The sequence below is a fragment of the Ictidomys tridecemlineatus genome, chromosome 8 (assembly GCF_052094955.1).
Source record: "Ictidomys tridecemlineatus isolate mIctTri1 chromosome 8, mIctTri1.hap1, whole genome shotgun sequence".
NCBI lineage: Eukaryota > Metazoa > Chordata > Mammalia > Rodentia > Sciuridae > Ictidomys > Ictidomys tridecemlineatus.
Window position 1 is genome coordinate 142,187,412 of NC_135484.1, and position 19,219 is coordinate 142,206,630.

The 19,219-nt window shown below is 38.3% G+C and overlaps 1 protein-coding gene across 1 annotated transcript in view; it reads right to left on the reverse strand.

Moving 5' to 3' along the window:
- Positions 1-1,228: 1,228 nt before the first annotated feature.
- Positions 1,229-19,219, reverse strand: part of LOC101968337 (uncharacterized) — a 312,858-nt gene continuing 294,867 nt past the window's right edge. Inside the window, exons 19-21 of the mRNA XM_005327522.2 lie at positions 19,023-19,108; positions 18,520-18,571; positions 1,229-1,486 (exon numbers count right to left, since the gene is read on the reverse strand). Of these exons, the coding sequence (XP_005327579.2) occupies positions 1,229-1,486; positions 18,520-18,571; positions 19,023-19,108 (396 nt within the window). The remainder of the gene's footprint in view (positions 1,487-18,519; positions 18,572-19,022; positions 19,109-19,219) is intronic.

The window sequence follows — 19,219 nt, forward strand, 5'->3', positions numbered from 1 at the left end:
GGGTTTTTTTTGTTGTTTGATTTTTTTTTCTGCAACTAAAGAACACAACCAGCACAATTATAGAGGAGGAAGAGTTTATCTCAGGGCTCACTCACGGTTTCAGAGGTCTTAGTCCATAGTAGGTGGGCTCCATTCCTCAGGGCTCAATGTGAGGCTGATCATCATGGCGAGAGAGGGTGGCAGAGAGAAGCAGCTCACAACACAGCAATCAGGAAGCAGAGAGAAAGAGACTCCACTCTCCACAGCCACGCCCCCAATTTACTACACCCTCCAGGCAACCCCATCATTTCTCCTCTGAACCTTCTTGCATTGTCTCACACATGATCTTTTGGAGGAAACCTCACATCCAAACTATAACAGGAAGTCCACATGATTTGATTCATATTGATACCTTAGTCCAATTTATCAGGTAATTGCAATAGGTTTTTTTTTCTCTGTTTTAATCACATCTATGTAATCAGTCCTATATGACATGTTTTCAAAATGCTTCACTGATCAGTTGACAAACATTAGAGTCTAATTTCTATAACTTGCAAGAGCTTTACCACTGAGCTACATCCCCAACCATTTTTATGCTTTTATTTTGAGACAGCATCTCACTAAGTTGCTTAGGGTCTTGCTAAATTGCTGAGGCTGGTCATGAATTTGCAATTCTCTCTTAAGACACTGGGATCACAGGTGTTTTTATACTGAATTTAGTCTTGATACTTCAAATGATTATATACATTTAAAACTAGAAATCTTAACTCCAAAAAATTTGTAATTTCACACCACAATGCTTGTGATTTATAAATGTTGTGAATTTAAATGACCAACAAAACATAACTATTCAGAGAGCCGAGCCGTTAATGCTTCCCTAAGGGGGGGTCCAACCAGGCTTAGACCACAATTGTTAGTTAGCTGAAGGTAATCTAATGAAGATTAAAACTGTAAATTGATTCTATTCATTTTTCACTATAAGTGGATTTTAAGCCATTCAACTATTCAAAAACACTTTTCTTAAAAAAAAATCATAATTGACATAATTGGACAAGTTTACAACAGACAGTTAAGTGATGGGGTAAAAATAACTTCTTTTTCTTTCCCATCATTAAAGTTGTGGCTTTTGTGTTCGACTCTATGCCTGCAGCTAGAAGTACCAAGAAGCCTGGGCTGAGATGTCAGAATGAAGACTTTTCCACTCCTTTCTCATAAACCAGCATTCCCTGCCTCAGTCAAGGAGGACCCGTTAATTAGAAAATAGACTGAAGCGATTTTTCAGGTGCACCTGGATCTCCAGGTAGGTAGTCCCCTGGTCTAGGGGCCAGTTGTCCATTTCCTGGGTCATCTCCTTGTGTTGCCATGGCACAGTGCCTCCGTGGCCCTGGTCTTCCAGGTCATTCTCCCGCACTTGGTTCGGATCAGTGGGATCTGTTTCATCAGCCCCTTGTAATGTGAAATAAGCTAAATGAATCCCCTCCCGACGGAGGAACAACGTCACTGATGGCTATGAAAGGAAGTCTGGGTTCATGGAATCCAGAGGTCAGAAAGAAACTGGAGGGTCATTTCCTTCAGTCCACATTTCAGCTGTGGAGTCATGCTTGCCCCAATGATATTTCCATGAAATATGCGATAGAAAAGTTTATGACATCGGTTATGCAGGGAATGGAAGTATTTCTCAGCTCTTTGGGCTTGTGATATTTTCCATGCCATGATCAATGAAGTACACCTTAACCTAACCTTGGCCCAGACACCTTGGAAGAAGGCCCAGATGGAAGAAAAGGGGTTGGGATACTTTGTTGCCTACAAGGTTCTAAGAGCAGCCTGTCCTGGAAACTTTGAGTAGATCAATGAAGGCCGCCATGATCACAGAATCTCTTTCCCATTCAAGCTGAAAGGCTCAAATTCCACCATTAGAAAACCTTTGATTTGATCAGAGTATGGCTTTTAATGTTTTTAATAAGTGTAATAATTTAGGGAAAAAAATATATAATTTTTTTTTGGTTCTGTTCTTCCTTACAGAAATAATTGGTCCCAGTAACTCAACCAACCCGAACAAAAGAAACTAAAAAGAGAAAGAAGCTGAATCTTGGAAGGGAAGGTGTCTATCTGAAATATCGTGACTAATAAGTAGAAATTTCAGTACCACCGAGTGAAGGTGCTTAGGAAAAACAGGCCAAATTGTCATTGGTTATTTCAAGCTGAAATCATTTGAGGAGTCATAACTTTGGAAAAGGCCATTTGACTTCTCTTTCCCGACATGGAGAAAGCCATGGAGATTCTTTGGGGAGGGATATCCTTCACTTGCCACAGCAGGAACGGTCCTTGATCATCACCAGCCTGGTCATTGGAATGGTGAAGAACCTGAATCAGCAAACAGCAAGTTCTTTGGAGTACCTTGTATCTTCCTGAGCTTCTACACCCTACTTTATGGCTCAGACAAACCTAGAATCTACTCTCCTAGCCCAGACCTCCACTTGTCCTTCCATTTCTTCACAAACTTATTGTTCTTTATTTAAAAATCATGAGCATATCATGGTGTGGTTACTTCAGCAGAGTTCACTGTCTTGTGAAGATTTTCATGTGTTTATGGTTTGGATGTGGGGTGTCCCCCAAAAGTTCACGTGTGAGACAATGCAAGAAGGTTCAGAGGAGACAGAATTGGGTTGTGAGCATCTTTACCCAATCAGTGAAGTAATCCTCTGGTAGGGATTAACTGAGTGGTAACTGAAGTGGTGGGGTGTGGCTGGAGGAGGTGGGCAATGGGGGACTGGCTTTGGGGTATATATATTTGTATCTAGCCAAGGGAATCTCTCTGTATCTCTGCTTTCTGATCACCATGTGAGCTGCTTCCCTCTACCATGATGTCCAGCCTCACCTTGAGCCCCAAGGAATTGAGCTACCTTCTATGTACTAAGACCTCTGAAACCTTGAGTCCTCAAATAAATTCCTCCTCCTCTATAATTGTTCTGGTTGGGTCTTTTAGGCACAGCAGTGAAAAAGCTGACTATAAAACACATACCATGTATGTGCAAAACTAACAAAACCTTTATGCTTTTATCTCATTCCTCAGTTTTTACATTAACTGGGTTGTGAGATTTAGCCAAAGCACCTTCATGAGAACTTAGAGAGATCCAGGGATGGTTCTGCCTCGTAAGAGCTGGCCTAGCCTCCACTGAGAATTATCTGATATCCTTAAATAATTCTTGCTTTTATATCCTGGTTATTATAAACCAGGGGACCCCAGATCATGTTGTCTGCACTTGTTTATTAATTGCTACGTGTTTTTCCATCTTGAAGAATGATTGGGCATGATATAGCTCCAGAAAATGGTAAGAGGGAGGTACAATTCTCAGGTAGACACTGCTCTGACCGACACCCAGCCTCTCTCTCTCTCCTAGACTCCAGTCTCTGCAGTCTGTCAAACAGTAAGTTTTCATTAAGCACCTGTCAGGTACCAGGTGGAGCTGGGTGAAATTCCTGAAAGACAGAAAAGGGCACTGACCACATCAGACTTAGTACCTAGAGAAGAGGGACATTCACTAAGACGTGGGTTGCCCATCCCAAGGTCAACCTTCCTCATGCCCCAACAAGAATACGGGAAAAGGACAAGAGAGTCACAGAGAACATCCAGGTGGAGGCAATGGCATGCCAGGGCCAGCTGCAGAAAAGACAAAGATGGTTTTGTCACAACCCAGTTCATGTAAAAACTGACGAATAAGATAATGGCCTATTTTGCATATTGTGATTTAGTGGTTTAAACCAAGAAAGTGGTAGTAGGGGATGAAACAAAGTTATTTGAACTTCTGAAGCTTGGGCTGATGGTTTGTTGTACAGAGGGCAAGGAGCAATGTCAGGATGAATCCAAGGAGTTTGAATAACGGCGTGAAAAGGTGGAGCCGTATATTTAACAGGTGAGGGAAGGAGCAGGTTTGGAATGAGGAGGTGAGGAATTTAAGAATGAGGGTGAGGCTTTCCTTCAGGAGAAAGTGCTGGGTGCAGCCGTGACCTTCAGAGGTCTGGGGTTTAGAAGAATCATCTCAGTCCCAAATAAACCTTTAAAGAGTAAGTCCATTGGTGACAACATTGAAAACCACAGGGCAGGACAGGATCCCTTAGGGAATAAGGATAAGAGCAAGAGAAGAGTCCCCCCACGATCCAGTCTGGTGAACTTTATCACTTACTGCCTGGTTGACATTAGGAAGGAAACAACAGTGAGGTATGGAGGGGGTGAAGGAAATCCCCTTGGACAAGGTAATTTAGCCCATGAGTCCATAGTGCTGAGTGGCTGGTCATCTGTTCAGAACGTTATGGAGCCATAAGTTGAAGATCGCCAAGTGTCCTTTGGATTTACTGGCATGGAAGTCTTCTGTGAATTTAGCGAGCTATATGTAATTAGCAGATACGAGGATATATCTTTCAGATCCTGAAGGAATACTGAAGATTATTCGGTCTTCAAATTCTTTTGATGCATATAAAAAAAACAGGTTCAGGTCATTCAAGGAAAGCTCCCAGAGTCACACAGCTGTTTTCATTAGACAATGATTTCTGAAACTTTATTATCCTGGGATGTCAATTTAAATTTCTAATTAAAATGGGTATATTCATTGCCCAAAGCAATAATAATAGGGTTCAATTCTTTGGAAAAATAACCCCCACCTTTTTTTTCTTCCTACAACCATTGATGGGAGTGAGTAAACAGATACTTCAATGCTCTGCATTCAAGGTTCCACTCAGGAAGATGAGAAGTGTCCAGTCCAAGAACTCTAGTGGGAAGCTCACAGAAGACACCTCTCACTTTGACATTAATTTTTAAAAAAGCCACCAAATGGCTAGGTTAAAATTACAAACAAGCATACTGTAAAATGTCATGTCAAAGCAAAACAAAACAAAACAAAAAATCCCCAAACAGTACCTTACAGTGAGTGGCATATCAGAAATTCTTTGAAAATGGTTACATGCCATTACTTTTCCCTTTGGTAAGAGGAAAACAACGTTATTTTTTTTTCCACGTGTTAACAATGTACCCTTTCAGGCTAAGACCTTGTATTCCAAGTGGAAGCCCAGGGCAAAATTTTTATAGCTGAATTATAAATCCCTGAAAATAGAGATTTATAATGGAAATTCTGGAAAACCCATACCTAACAGATCTATACTACCCAGAGCCCCCACTAATAAAAGGACTCTGAGACATTATTCCAGATAGCTTTGCTAATATGAGTAAATGAAGAAAAGTGTGTTCAGAGGAAATATTTAAGCTGCAATCCTTTTTTTGAAACCAGTACATCTTGCAGTAGGCCCTACTCATTGGAAAACAAAAAGGAGAAATCTGTTATAGCTCCATAGAAGAATGGAGGATCTGAAAAACTCGTTGTGGAAATGATGGGTTATTAAGGTATGGACTGTAATATCATCGTCAATCTATAAAACTTTTACAACCTAGTCTTATTTGCACAGAGATTACATCCCCAAAGCTCAGTGCCAAAGACACATGTTAATAAGCTCACAACTTTTAATTAAGCAATATGTAAAAGTAGATTCCCATTAAGCTGTGATTTGTGGGTTAGTTCATTACACTGGGCCCCAACCACCAGACACATATTCAATACAAATCAAGCAGCCCAGCATATTACCCAGCTTAATGTGAACCCACTAGTGATGTTTCATGGCCAGTTCAAAAGAACAGTTCATAGAAAGCATTTTCCCCCCAGAAGACTAGGACAGAGATGAAGACCTAATGACCCCACGGTGCTTGTTTAATGAAATGACTCATCTGCATTGTTTATTTGCATCACACAATAATTACTCATACAGTTAATTATCATATACGTCTGATTATCTGACCTGAGGGGTTAGAGTTTTTATTAAACCCATAGAGGGCAGCCCTGGTGGTTGGTTTGAGTCGTTGGGGGCAAGATTAAATTTCCTTGCATTTCAGTTTGGTTGGGGAAGGAAGTGTGATGGAATGAATGATCTGAGGAGAACTGATCAGTGAGAAGAAAACGAGGTGGTGTCTTTCCTCCATAAGGTAAACTCTCCAGAAGTGAAAGAGTTCATTTTAAGGAGGAAAACCCTGGGACAACAGGGAGAGAATATGAGCCCATAATGGAGACCATTTCAGGGTAGAGAAGGGGACAACCCAGAAAAAAAAAGATAATAAATAGATAATAAAAAAGTCTCTACATAAAATATCATCATCATGCTTTCACTATCTCAAATGATACAAAATATTCTGAGAAAAAGCATTTGAATGATTCAGTGCCTCCTCCATATCTACATTTACTCGTTGAATAGATATTTACTGTGCCAGGCATTACAATGTATGTGTTAACACATATGTTCCTCTGTGTGGCTGGGATAGTGTTCCACAAAGGTCCATGTGCTGAAAGTTTGGTCCCATTGGGAGATGGTGGAACTTTCAGGAGGTGGGTCTTAGGGCCAGGTCTTTAGGTTTGGAGGGGATGCCTTGGAGGGAATTGTTGGACTCTGGTCTTTGTCCCTTTGTGCTTCCCGGATCATAAGGTAAAATACTTTGCGCTATCACTTGCTCCCACCATTATTAGCTAACTTTACTAGATGCCCCCAAATATGGAGCTCCCCAATCTTAGAACAGAAACTTTGGAAGCATTAGCCAAAATAACCTTTTTCTCTTCATAAGTCAATTGCCTCAGGTATTTCATTATAGAAACACTAAGATGACTAATACATACATTCAGACAAAACATTTTTTTTTTCTTAATGTGGCGTCTTTCCTCCATAAGGTAAACTCTACTTGTTAAACTTTACTTGTAACTATTGTTAAACTTTCTACCCCATTCAGCTGATTTGTCTACTCATGCCTGTACCTGCAAAATATTTTGGTAATTAATGTTGTTTTGTATACACTTTAAGTTTTGTTTGCTCAAGTATCCTCTACTCTTCTTTCTCATCCACTTGTTGTTTATGCAGTGCATGGATATTGTAAAAATATTAGAAAATGTAGACACAGAAAGGAAAATCATTTGAAACACCAACAGATAACCAGTATATAGCTTTCCGCTACTTTGATACAGACACATGCATATCATTTGCATGCATGAAGAGTGATAGATCTTTATAGAAATATATTTAGATTTTGAATAATATTTGATTTATTCTTATTAATACCTTATAGATGCACTTCTAAGTCAATTATTTTACTGTGACAAAATTCAATGCAATATACCAGCAAAGGTCAGAAAACCACAGCTAGAAGGGCCATATCTGGCTTTCCTTGTGTGTTAGCAGAGAATAGCTACTTCCCATTCTTCACATATTGTTTCTGGTTGATTTTGTGTTATAACAAGAGAATTGAGAAGTTATGAGAACTGGGTGGCCTGCAAAATCTAAACTATTTATTACATAGCCCTTTTCAGAAAAACACAGAGTCCCCTACACACATCTTCTTAGGAACTCCGTGTTCCTGCCATGTAATATGTTTGAGATCACACAATTGAACTCTGACCCATGAGAACCTGGGTAAAACTGACATCTCTAATTCCAGATCTTGACCCAGGAACATCAGTATAACTCTCCAGCTCCCACTATTCCTGCCTTTTAGTCATCTCACAAAAGACAAAAAGGGAGACAGAAGGCTTTGAGTGAGTGAGAAATACCCCTTTGTGTTTGCCATGGAAATTTCAGGGTTCATCTGTATCTTTCAAGACTGTAAACAATTCCATTATAAGAATTAGCTCCAATTTATCTCACCAATCTTTTATTGTTGAATACTTACATTATTCCTAATGTTTTATTTACAAAAAATGCAATGTGAAAAGTATTGTGTATTTTTATTTTGACACACATTCAAATCTTAGAGAAATGAAATTGCTTGAGTAAGAGGCTTAGATTTTTACTTAGCAGGTAGAAATTTGTTTGGGGTTTTTAACAAATGACTAGCCAGTTGTCTCAGTTTTATTTATTGAATCATTCTTTTCTTACTGAAATTTTTAAATAAATGATAAAATTCTACCAACAAGATCATTTTTTTATTTCTCTTTTCCCTCCCTAATTTTATGCATTGCACTGACATACTTTATAATATTGAATCATTTTTCAGTGATTAAATGAACCTTATTTGGGAATAGGATTTTTTTCTTAATGGGCTTCTGGGCAAATTTTGCTAGTGTTTTCTGGGTATTTGTTGCTATATGCAGTCATTTATGTTATCCTTGCTGGGTGTACAATAAGATTTATATGCACATATGCAGCTTGTATGTGCTTAAATGGCTAAAAATTCATATATTACATTATTTAGAATAATTTAAAAGACATGGGATTTATCAGTTTCTGGATGGTTTTATGTAAATCAACCACAAATTCATCCAGCTTCAGTGATTTTTGTGAAGGGTATTGTCCAATATACTTTTAAAATACTTTACATGTTTATGTATTTAGAGATTCAAATTTTCTAAAATGTATTGGGTGCTTTTTTTTGAAAATTATTTGCTCCATTGAAATATTTTTATTTAGCACCACAAAGCTATGTAAGTTTCAATTCTTGCATTTTAACCTCTTTTTTAAAAAAATTGTGGCTATATTACATTTCTTTAATTCCTAATGTACGTTTGCAATGTTTTTCTCTTCTTTGTCAATCTTAATTAGAAGCAGAAACCAATGTTGAGCTTTTTCACATTGAAAAATTCACTTATATTAAACTATATTCTTATTTTCCAGATGATTTTCACTTCTGAAGTTTATTCTTTGTTATATTTTTCTAGCTTCTTCACCTTCACATTTTTAAATAATAGAAGTATTTCCATCTGAATACAACTTTGGCCACATCCCATAAGTTTTCATAAATAGTGTTCTAATTGCTTCATTATCATTAATTTCTTAATAGCTTGTGATTGCAAATTTTATTTCCTCTTTGGCCCACAAGTAATTTAAGAAATTCTTCACACATATGTTCATTTAACATAAGCTTTCATAGTTTTTTAATCATTTTCATGAATCACTATCTGCATATATGCTGTTCAACTTGGGTTGTCCGTGCAACTTAAGTTTTATTTTTCTTCTTTGCTAGGAAGTCCTGTTCTTATAAATGCACCAAAAACAGCACCAGAAATTAAGATTTATTTTGTTGACATAAAATATTAATATCCTTCTTTATGACTTACCCAGGCTTATAACATAATTCATCTTATCTATAGTGGTATATACTTAGAAGTTTGTCAGAATTACATTGAATTTTTAAACCTACAGATTTCCAAAAAATATGACTTGTTCTCTCCTAACTCAACCTCTCTAAGTGCTGGTTCCAAAGTTATTAATTAAAATCTTGACCCATAACTCTTATTAAAAAAAACTAATGGGTTTTCTTCTTGTTGTTGTCTTGTTTGTTTTATTAAAAACTTGTATAAGTTTCTCCTATGGAGAGTTTTTGGTGAACAGGTGTTTTCAAAAGCCTCTTCAGGGCTGGGTCGTCCAGTACCTATGTGTATGTAAAAGGTTAAAATTGAGGTAAGTGAAAAGAATTAAATTATCTACCTAAGATAGGATGCAAGGTTCACAGATTGTGGGATCTATAAAAAATGAAAAGTTCATCAGATTTAGTGAAATCTCTAGGGTGGGCAATGAGCCGAGTGGGATGCTGATTTTAAGTAGAGGAGTCAGTTCCAGCTTCAAAAGTACAGGTGGCATCTGAGCAAAGACACAGACGAGAGGAAGGAGTTAGCCAGGTGGCCCTCTGGGGAAATCAAGCAGTGTGGGTATCAGCTGTAACTGAGAGCCTTCGGTGGTCTTCCAGGCAAATACAACAGCCATGCTTGGAAAACAGGAAGCGTCAGGATGATAGAGCACAGTGCATACAGGCAAAATTAACTGTGGACGTGGTAAGAGAGAGTGGCTGGGCAGATTGAGTGTCATTTGCGGTCATTGCAAGAACTTTGCCTTCTATGCTAAACCAATGGAGAGCTTGAGCAACCTGAGTCCCATGATCTCATTTTAGGAGGATTGCGTTAGCTAGTGCATTGAGAATAGGTCAAAGTGGGATGGGAATAAAGACAGGGAAACCAGTACGGGGACTATTGCAGAAGTCCAAGAGCCATCCAAGTGACTCAGATTGGGTTGCTGCAGAGAATTAGGTGACAAGTCATCTGATTTTGAATTTTAGAACAGATTCAATGGGGTTTTGGAATGATTGACAGGAAAGTCAGAGAGGAGCTGTTGGGAGTCAGAAAAACAGTTGCTGTTGTCTGGACCACATTTCCCTCAAGTAAGTTGCTTTGATCCTGTGGTTGGGCTAGGTCACCTAGAGAGTTCTAGAGAATGGACAGTTGATCGACCTGGACACCTGGTGTGAATGACAACAACGTTGTGTAGGAACAATAACAACAAAAACATCTTTCTTTTTAAGCTAGCAATTGCTGCTGGCTGTAACTGGAGGGTATATATATATAAAATAAACTTATACTCCAGGATTTTTAAAAATGGTAAAGATAGATTATTAGTAACACATGCTAGATACTACTGGTTACACTTGACGATGTGCCACAAAAACATACGTATAAACAGAATTTGCTGATGAACCAATGGAAAAGGAAGGGGATGATGGGAATGGGGGGAAAATGCAAGATTGTGAGAAGTAACTACTTTTTGTAATCTACTACTCAAAAATTAACTTTGGGTAAGGACTAAATCCATGGCAAATCCCTCTATCCAACTGTTACAACTCTGAATGTATGATGGTAGTAGTCAAGATTTTACAAAAAAAAAAAGTTTCAGAGAAAAAGAAGTAGTTACAGTGCTTTGTAAGCTCAAGACACCTACCATTAAGCTGTGTGGAGATATGGCTATTGGCACATGGAACTGACTAGTGTCAGATAAATTAGAAATTGCCCAAGATTTTGCACTGCCAGAAAGAGAAATAACTAAACTAAAAGAGACTGGGTTGGTTTGGGACTTCAAATGACCTTGAGGCTCCAAGGATCAGAAAACAGGTTGAGGAAGCTGCTTGGACTCCAAGGAGGGTATATTCTTTAAAGCTCACTGCAGATCAAAGGAAAGAGTTCCCACAGTGTGGAACCAAGAGACCCAGAGAACAAAGAACGAGGGAGACTTATTCCATGAAGCAAAATTGAAGCCTAATCAATAATTTTGGCCTATAACAAAGGGGTAGCATAGCCTGTAGGGTTTCAGAATAGCTTTGAACCAGTGACTGGCATGGTTGTCCTCAAATGGGAGAATGGCTACACACCCAGCTCCTTCTACTGTGGTTCTGAGTCTGTTATACCCTAATGTGTTTTGGGCCCATGGGATAATAAAGAACTTTTGTGGCTCTAGGTTTCTGGATGAAGTAGAGCTGTACTCACACCGAATGCAGATACAACTTGGTGTGGCCATAGGTACACAGATTTGCTCCTCCATGCACTGCCTGGCCTGATATACCACTTTACCACAGGTCCAATGGAATGAGCCTCCAAAAACCGTGAGACAAAATAAACTTTTTCTCTTTTTAAGTTGATCATCACTGGCATTTGTGATAGTAACAGAAAGTTGACGAACACAATAGCCAACTGTTTTAGTTTACTTGTTTCTTTGGACAAACATAGCTTTGCACTTGTCCATCCAATGGAAGCTAGCAGAAAGATGAACTTTTTTAGCCAGTGATATAAATATCAGACTGATTTGTATAATATACAGGTAGAAATTTAAGAGCCAATTTATCTTTCTTCATATTCATTTTTGTGTCTACCATAATGACTGAGAACTTCTCCATATATCATCCAGAAGGAAGATGACAGGGAAACAGAGTAAAGTTCCTCTTCAGTGGACATATAGAATGACAAGGAACCATTGCTGTTACAAGCCAGTGAGATTTGGACAGTTTTGTTACTGCACTATAACTAAGATAAGATAATATCAAAATTGTTGGGTTCAAAAATGGAAAAATTGATCTTTCCGTTAGCTAAGAGGCATGGATTGTAGAATCAGGTTTAGAGGGAGAATTCGTGGTTTGAGATGAAACATGTTGAGTTTAAAGTGTTTACTCAATCAAATACATTCAATGGGCATTTAGAGATCTGAAATTTAGAAGAGAGGTTTGGGCTGGAGATATAAATTTGGGAGTCAAATGTCTTAGCCTATTTGTGCTGCTATAGGAGATTACCAAAGACTGGTGAATTTATGAAGAACAGAAAGTTGTTTCTTGGAGTCCTGGAGGCTGGGATGTTCAGTATCAAGACACTGGCCACTGTTGATGGCCCTCTTGCTGCATCCTAACATGGCAGAAAAGGAAAGGAATGAACACAATGGCCTCACAGGGCAGAAGATTGGAAGATCACTAATGAATGGAGAGGGACAAGAGAACTGAGAATTCATCTCTGCAGCCCTTCAACATTCAGAAGAAAGACAAAAGAGGTCATACATAGCAAAGGGGACAGAGAATTGAAGCCATGTTGGAGGAACACTAAGAAAACAGAGTCCTGGTGGCCAAATAAAGAAAGTGTGCCAGTCATCTTTGCACCAGTGACCAAAAACCCAACAAGAATAACTTAGAGGAGCTACAATTATTTTTGACTCACAGTTTCAGAGCTCAGCCCATAGTTGTCCCACTCCATGACTCTGGGCCCAAGGTAAAGAGAACATCATGGAGGAAGGGTGTGCCAGAGGAGAGCTGATCAGTTCATGAGAGCCAGGAAGCAAGCAGAGAGCAGGAAGAGACAGGGACAAGATATGAACCCAAAGACACAACCCCAGGGACTTACTTCCTCCAGCCATGCCCACCTGCCTACAGTTACCACCCAGCGTGGTAGTCCTTGCGAATTATTAATCCACCAAATGGATTAATCTACCGATTGGGTAATAGCTCTCATAACCTAATCAAGAGCTTTTGATCCAAGAACAAGAGAGGTCCAATTATGTCAAACATTTCCACCAAATCAAGTAAGCTGAGGATTGAGAATGGATCATCGGATTTAAGCAACCTGTGGTGGGGTCCTTGCTGAGAGTGGTCTCGCTAACAGTAATCTCCATCAAGCACAGGTGTGAAATCCTGTGTAGACTGGATTGCAGCAAGCACGGGGGAAGAGGAATCAGAATCAGAAAATGGAAAAAAAAAATCTTCCAAGGAGTGTTTTTATGATGGGGATCAGAGAGAGGTGATTATAGCAAATGAAGAGTAGAGTCCAAAAAGTAAGATGGAGAAATAACAGCAAGTGCGTGTGATCAAACGGAGAGTAAAAAAATAACGATAATGACAACCTGGGAAGGTAAAGAGAAGCCAAGGGTGCCATCTACTCCATAGTGCAACAATTGGCTTTGGGAAAACACATGGTACCTTTGGAGTAAAACCTGAGCATCAGCACCTGTGAATGCAGAGGTAGGTAGTGGGTAGACAAGTGACGAGGAAGTCCCCTTCTGATCGCTTCGTTTTCCCCAGTGCAGTAGAAAGCTAGTTTGTCAGTGGAAAGTGAAGCAATGAAAAGTGTTGCAGGTTTGGGAACAGAGGCTAAAATGTCCTGTAGTCACAACATAGTAAGGGGGGGTGAGTGAAATCAGAAAATCAAATACCATTACCACACCAGAAAGTGTGAAAGGTCACTTAAGATCTACAGTCATGAATTTAAAGTAAAATTAGTGCCAAAGTCCATTTTTCTCCAGCTGCTTTTAATTGCATGGGAGTAAGCACAAATTAGGCACAGGTGGTTTGACCAGGGCTGTGGTTTCTCCAAGTAATAAGAGGAAATGAGAGGTGAGACAGAGAGGTGAGTAGAAGGTATAAGCAAGGGAGCCATGGTAGTGTTTGAGTTATAATTTTATATCAGCTTGTCTGCTATGAGGCACGATTTTATCCCAATCTAACTCTGAGCCCCAGTTCTTACTCACCATGTTGTACCATCTCATTCATTTCTAATGTCATTATGGAGTCCCTAGTTTGACCCATTCCTTGGGAAGGTCATCTGTAAGGAATTTATACCATTTTAGGAAGGAATTCTTGCTTCTCCCAAGGTCTCAGCAGAAAAATCATTATGTGCAAGGCTTCTAAATTCCAGTCCAACCTGATGACTGCAAATGTTCAAGATCAAGCAGATCCACCATCCAACAAATACCTGTGATCATGCTATAAGAGCACAGAATGAATGTGTGTGTGTGTGCACTCATGTGCTCACATACACATGTGTACACACATACTCCTATTGCAGACATTGATACAGTGTGTAAAAAAAAAATGGTGCAGCCAATATGGAAAGCAGTATGGACATTTCTTGGAAAATTGGGAATGGAACTACCATTTGACCCAGCTATCCCTCTCCTTGGTCTATACCCAAAAGACTTAAAAACAGCATACTACAGGGACACAGCCACATCAATGTTTATAGCAGCATAATTCACAATAGCTAAACTGTGGAACCAACCTAGATGCCCTTCAATAGATAAATGGATTTAAAAACCATGGCATATATACACAATGGAATATTATTCAGTGTTAGAGTCTGTAAACAAGTCAGGATGGCACCTGGTATTTTGCCAGAGAAATGTTAGTCTGTAAGAAGTCTAGATGGTGCCTGGCAAAATGCCAGAGGGAGTGGTTTGTGAAGTAACAAAAGTGAGCCATTAAGTGTGGAGATTCCTTATTGATTGACTGATGTATCTAGTTTATGCTAATTAAGATAAGCTGTGTGGAATGTATAAATAGCTCTGTTGTCCTACAATAAACGGCTTCCACTCCTGCTGAATCAACGTTTGCAAGTTATTCGTCCCACCCCCACCCCCCCACCCCCCCCACCCCCCCACCCCCCCCACCCCCCCACCCCCCCCACCCCCGGTTATTTTGCTGTAGTCGGACTGTGGCAATTCAGCATTAAAAGAGAATAAAATCATGGCATTTGCAGATAAATGGATGGAGTTAGAGAAGATAATACTAAATAAAGTTAGCCAACCCCTAAAAACCAAATGTCTAATGTTTTCTTTGATGAATATTCTATATATACAACCAGAGATATGAAAAATTGTGCTCTATGTATGTAATAAGAATTGTAATGTATTCCGCTGTCATATATAAAGAAAAAATTACATAAAAAATTTGCATGTGTATGTGTGATGGATGGGGCAATGGAACATTTCGTGGACCTCTGGAGGCAATACCTAGGAGACCTTCTGTACATATCTACTTTATCCGAACCCAACTCCTCTCCAATCACAAAAGGAAATTCTGCGTAAAACATGTTGTATTCAAAATAAAGCATTAAGAAACTTTAAAAAGCGAGACCAGGTTTACTTTATTTCACTCAACAACTGTTTAGTTCGGATCTACTTATTGCCAATGCTGTTTACTGCTGTATTAAGCAGGCTTCCATGAGGACCTGAAATCCAGTAGCAAGTATTTCAAACTATTAAGGGGATGTTCTAACTGTAAGAGTTCTCACTTGAAATGCTGTTTTTTTCCCCCCATCTCCAGAAGCATTTAGAATGAATCTGGAGGGTTAACCAGAAATGATGTAGAAGGGATTTCTGTTTCTTCACATAGGTGGTTAGAGCAGGTGAATTTGTGTTGCATAATTCTTAACATGTGAATTCTAAATGGCCAAATTATATATATACATGTATATGTATATATATGTAAATGTATATATGTGTGTGTGTATGTGTGTGTATGTGTGTGTGTGTATATATATATATATATATATATATATTTATTTATATTAAAATGCCGTTTTGAAGACTATTGAACAGGCACATATAAAACAGAATTGCCATAATGCCACCAAGGCTTTTTCTTCTGCTTAACCAAGCATTATCAGTTGATTTATTTAATAAAACTGAGGACCAAGGAAGACTAGAGATGCAGATTCCAATAGAGTGCCCATGCTGTGATTATTGAAGTGGTAAGTAATTTGCTTTTAATGCTAGTGCGTACCACTTAGCACCATATTTAACTGAAGAAAGAAAATCACTCATTTTTCATCCCCTCGCTTAACTGACACTTAGTGTAATCTATCTATTGTCACTGAAGTTAATACAAGGAACATTTAATAGATTCCACTTTGAAATTTACAGCACACATTTAAATGTTTAACTCCTTCTTATTTATATTTGTATTCCTACGTGGAACCTAATTCCAAATGAATATTCTATCTAGGAAATAAGAACACAGTAGGTACTCACAAATATAATCTATTAAAAGGATTTGAAATTTTCAATTATAATCACATTTAGTATTGTGTGCTATCTTTTCTATGACAAAAATAGCAACATGAGTGGTGTGTCTATGAGTAACTAAAAATAATACTGGACATGAAGTTACTAATGAAATCATGGAAAACATATGCTTGAGTTTGTTAATACTGTTTTACTAATAGGTTCTTGAAAAATAATAATTATCATTTTAAATTACTCTCAATGTTCGAAATAAAAACCAGGTGACTGAATTCACAGGTATACAATACGGTCCTCTGGAAACCTGTGTTAGATTATGAAATAATATTTTGCACTGACTATAAATATGTGTACTTCTTCCTAATGGAACATTACACTGGCACCTGTCACAATGGAAGTCCATTCTTGCTGAGTATCTGCTTATAGATATTACTCTCATCTCTCTTTGTCCCTGGAATTATTATTTGCAGTTCATAAAGGGGCACAGAAAATGAGAGGAATCAATCATAAGAATAAAGACTTCCATTTTTTTTCTTTATTTTCCTTAAGAAACTGACCACACACACATACACCCCCAAAAATCAAAATTGGATAGGTTATTTCAGGGCTAATACAAATGTAGGATTTACTTGAGAATGTAGACAGTGCCAATATCTTATTTCTGTGTTGGACTGAGATATAGTATTGAGCCTATAAACATCAGAAAGGTCCTTTACAATGAGAGAGAACTTAGGAAAAAAAGTATCTATCCTTACTCACCCCATACCTATATAAATATATAATTTTATAAAAGCTTTAGATAAACTCAAATGTTAAACTTATTACCTAGTGCTTCATATTCAGCAAAATGAGCTCGATGAAGGAAAAAACAAACACAAAGCAAGAATGGTAACAAAACACTCCACAGATGTGTATTTTAAAATACTGAAAAACTCAGGGATTGCAATAATGCATGAAGACAACTTAGAAGAATAATAAGACGACATAGATTAGAAAACATAGTGCATTCCTAGGCATCCTTTGGAGACAGAAGATATTGGTCTTCCTAATTACACTCATCCTTCCATTGGGGCCACCAATTTCCTAAAGGAAACATGAAAAGGGAAAAAAATAGAAACTTATTGACTGTTGATCTCTTTTTTGTTCATTCAATTCACTCTCATGTAGTTTATTAGATATAAAATTAAGTGAAATTTTACATGTCTGTTTAATTCTTTCATGCAAAAGAATGTACTGAGAATTTACTAGTTCAGAGAACTGTATTAGGAGCTGGGCAGGTAATAGTGAATAAAGCAGAAAATTCCCCTTGCCCTCACAGGGCTTAACTGTTAGTGAGGGTAGTATAAATAGAAGTGAAGACTTATAAAATTGGCAAGTATGTCTATTGACGTTTTAGTGAGCAGGAGCAATAATGTCAACTATTAAAATGTGTCTATAAAGTTTATTCTTTTCTGTGAAGTTGAGATCTGTTGACAGACATATTAACGTAAGTTGGCTGGCTTTCCATAATAGCTATACAGGATAAAAAATACAGACGGTATATACACATGATAGTTTCTGCCAACACAAAGAGAAACAGATGTAATCCTTGATGCAAACTTCTTATGTTAGACCATTGATATCATAATAGTTAGACCATGATTTAAGATGCGGATTGAAAAACCACCAGGATCAGATGTGTTCCCATGTTTTCTAATGATTGGTATCAGTTTTGAGCCCTCTAATAAACATGGCTTCTGTTTAAGGATGTGGCTAAAAAGGTAGTTGCTCTCCGGCTCCCTCACAGATGCAGGGAAGGTCCAAAGTCCTCGATAGGAACTACAAATGTTGCTCTATAATGCAGACAGAAGATTCTTAATGATACAGGGCTTTTTATGATCCGTCAACCTTCTGATACTCCATTGTCCATTTGCGATAATAAGTCCCACTATGAGCCTTCAAATGAAAGAGAAGAAAGCAAGGGAGTAAAGAGGAAAGGGGAGTATTTAAGGAATGAAAAGTGGAGGTCTACTTTGATCTCTTTAGGAAGAGTTGAAATGCAAGCAGAAAGCCCAAATCTGAGCCACCCAGTTAGGCCTTGGTACTAGAGTACAAAATATATGCTTTGCAAACTACCCCACTTAAGTGACTTGGTTTATTCATCGTTGTTATTTAATTTTTTCACTTTTTTTCCCCTAAAGTTTCTTTTAGAGAAAAAAAACAGTGTGACATTTTCCCAAAGCACAAAGGAACAAGGGAATTTATTTAGACTTGATCTTGTTATCTTCTAATCACTCCCCTCATTCCCTCCATATGAGATAAAACTGCTCCCAAGAGTGTTAGAAATGATCCCATCCCTCTTCCAATTTCCGAGTGGCCCAGTAGCTCCTTTGGAGGTAAGAAAGATGAAAGAGGTTTCCATTCTCTCTGAGAACTGTTAGTGACGGGCATGACTTCTATCTGTTCTTCCTGATACCTGCTACTGACTTCTGATTGACTCCATCTTACAAGGCAATTGGGTCGTAAAGGATGACCCACTTGGTTCCCACCATGACATGTGCACCATGAAAAGTCAGACAAACCAGAGGGAAGTGGCACTAGGTGGCTCCTTCTTAGTAGATGCACTCACATAGCAATGAAATTCTTATTTTTATTTTTTTGGTACCAGGTATTAACCCAGGGGTGCTTAACTACTGAGCCACATCCTCAGCCTTTTTTTAAAAATTTTTTTATTTAGACACAGTGTCTCTCTAAATTGCTTAGGGCCTCAATAAGTTGCTGAGGCTGGCTTTGAATTTAATCATTTCATCTCAGCCTCCCAAGTTGCTGGGATTATGCTAAGTGCCACCACCCCTGACTAAATGAATGTATAATTATCAGAAAAATACCTTTTTATATTAGTGGTTCCTTTCCATTCCTCTTCTTTAGTATTGAACGACTCTCTCAGCACGGTGTCCATTTCAGTTATGTGCTCCTGAATAGCTATGACCACTTCTCTGTGGACAAACTTCAAGGCACTGATTTCACCTAACACCTTTAAAAAATGGGGATTAAAATAAGCAAAATATTAACTTACCATGTTTTGGAGAAAGTTTTTAAGTGGAATGACCAGAAGTGGTTACTTTTTTTCCTATTTTAACCCCTG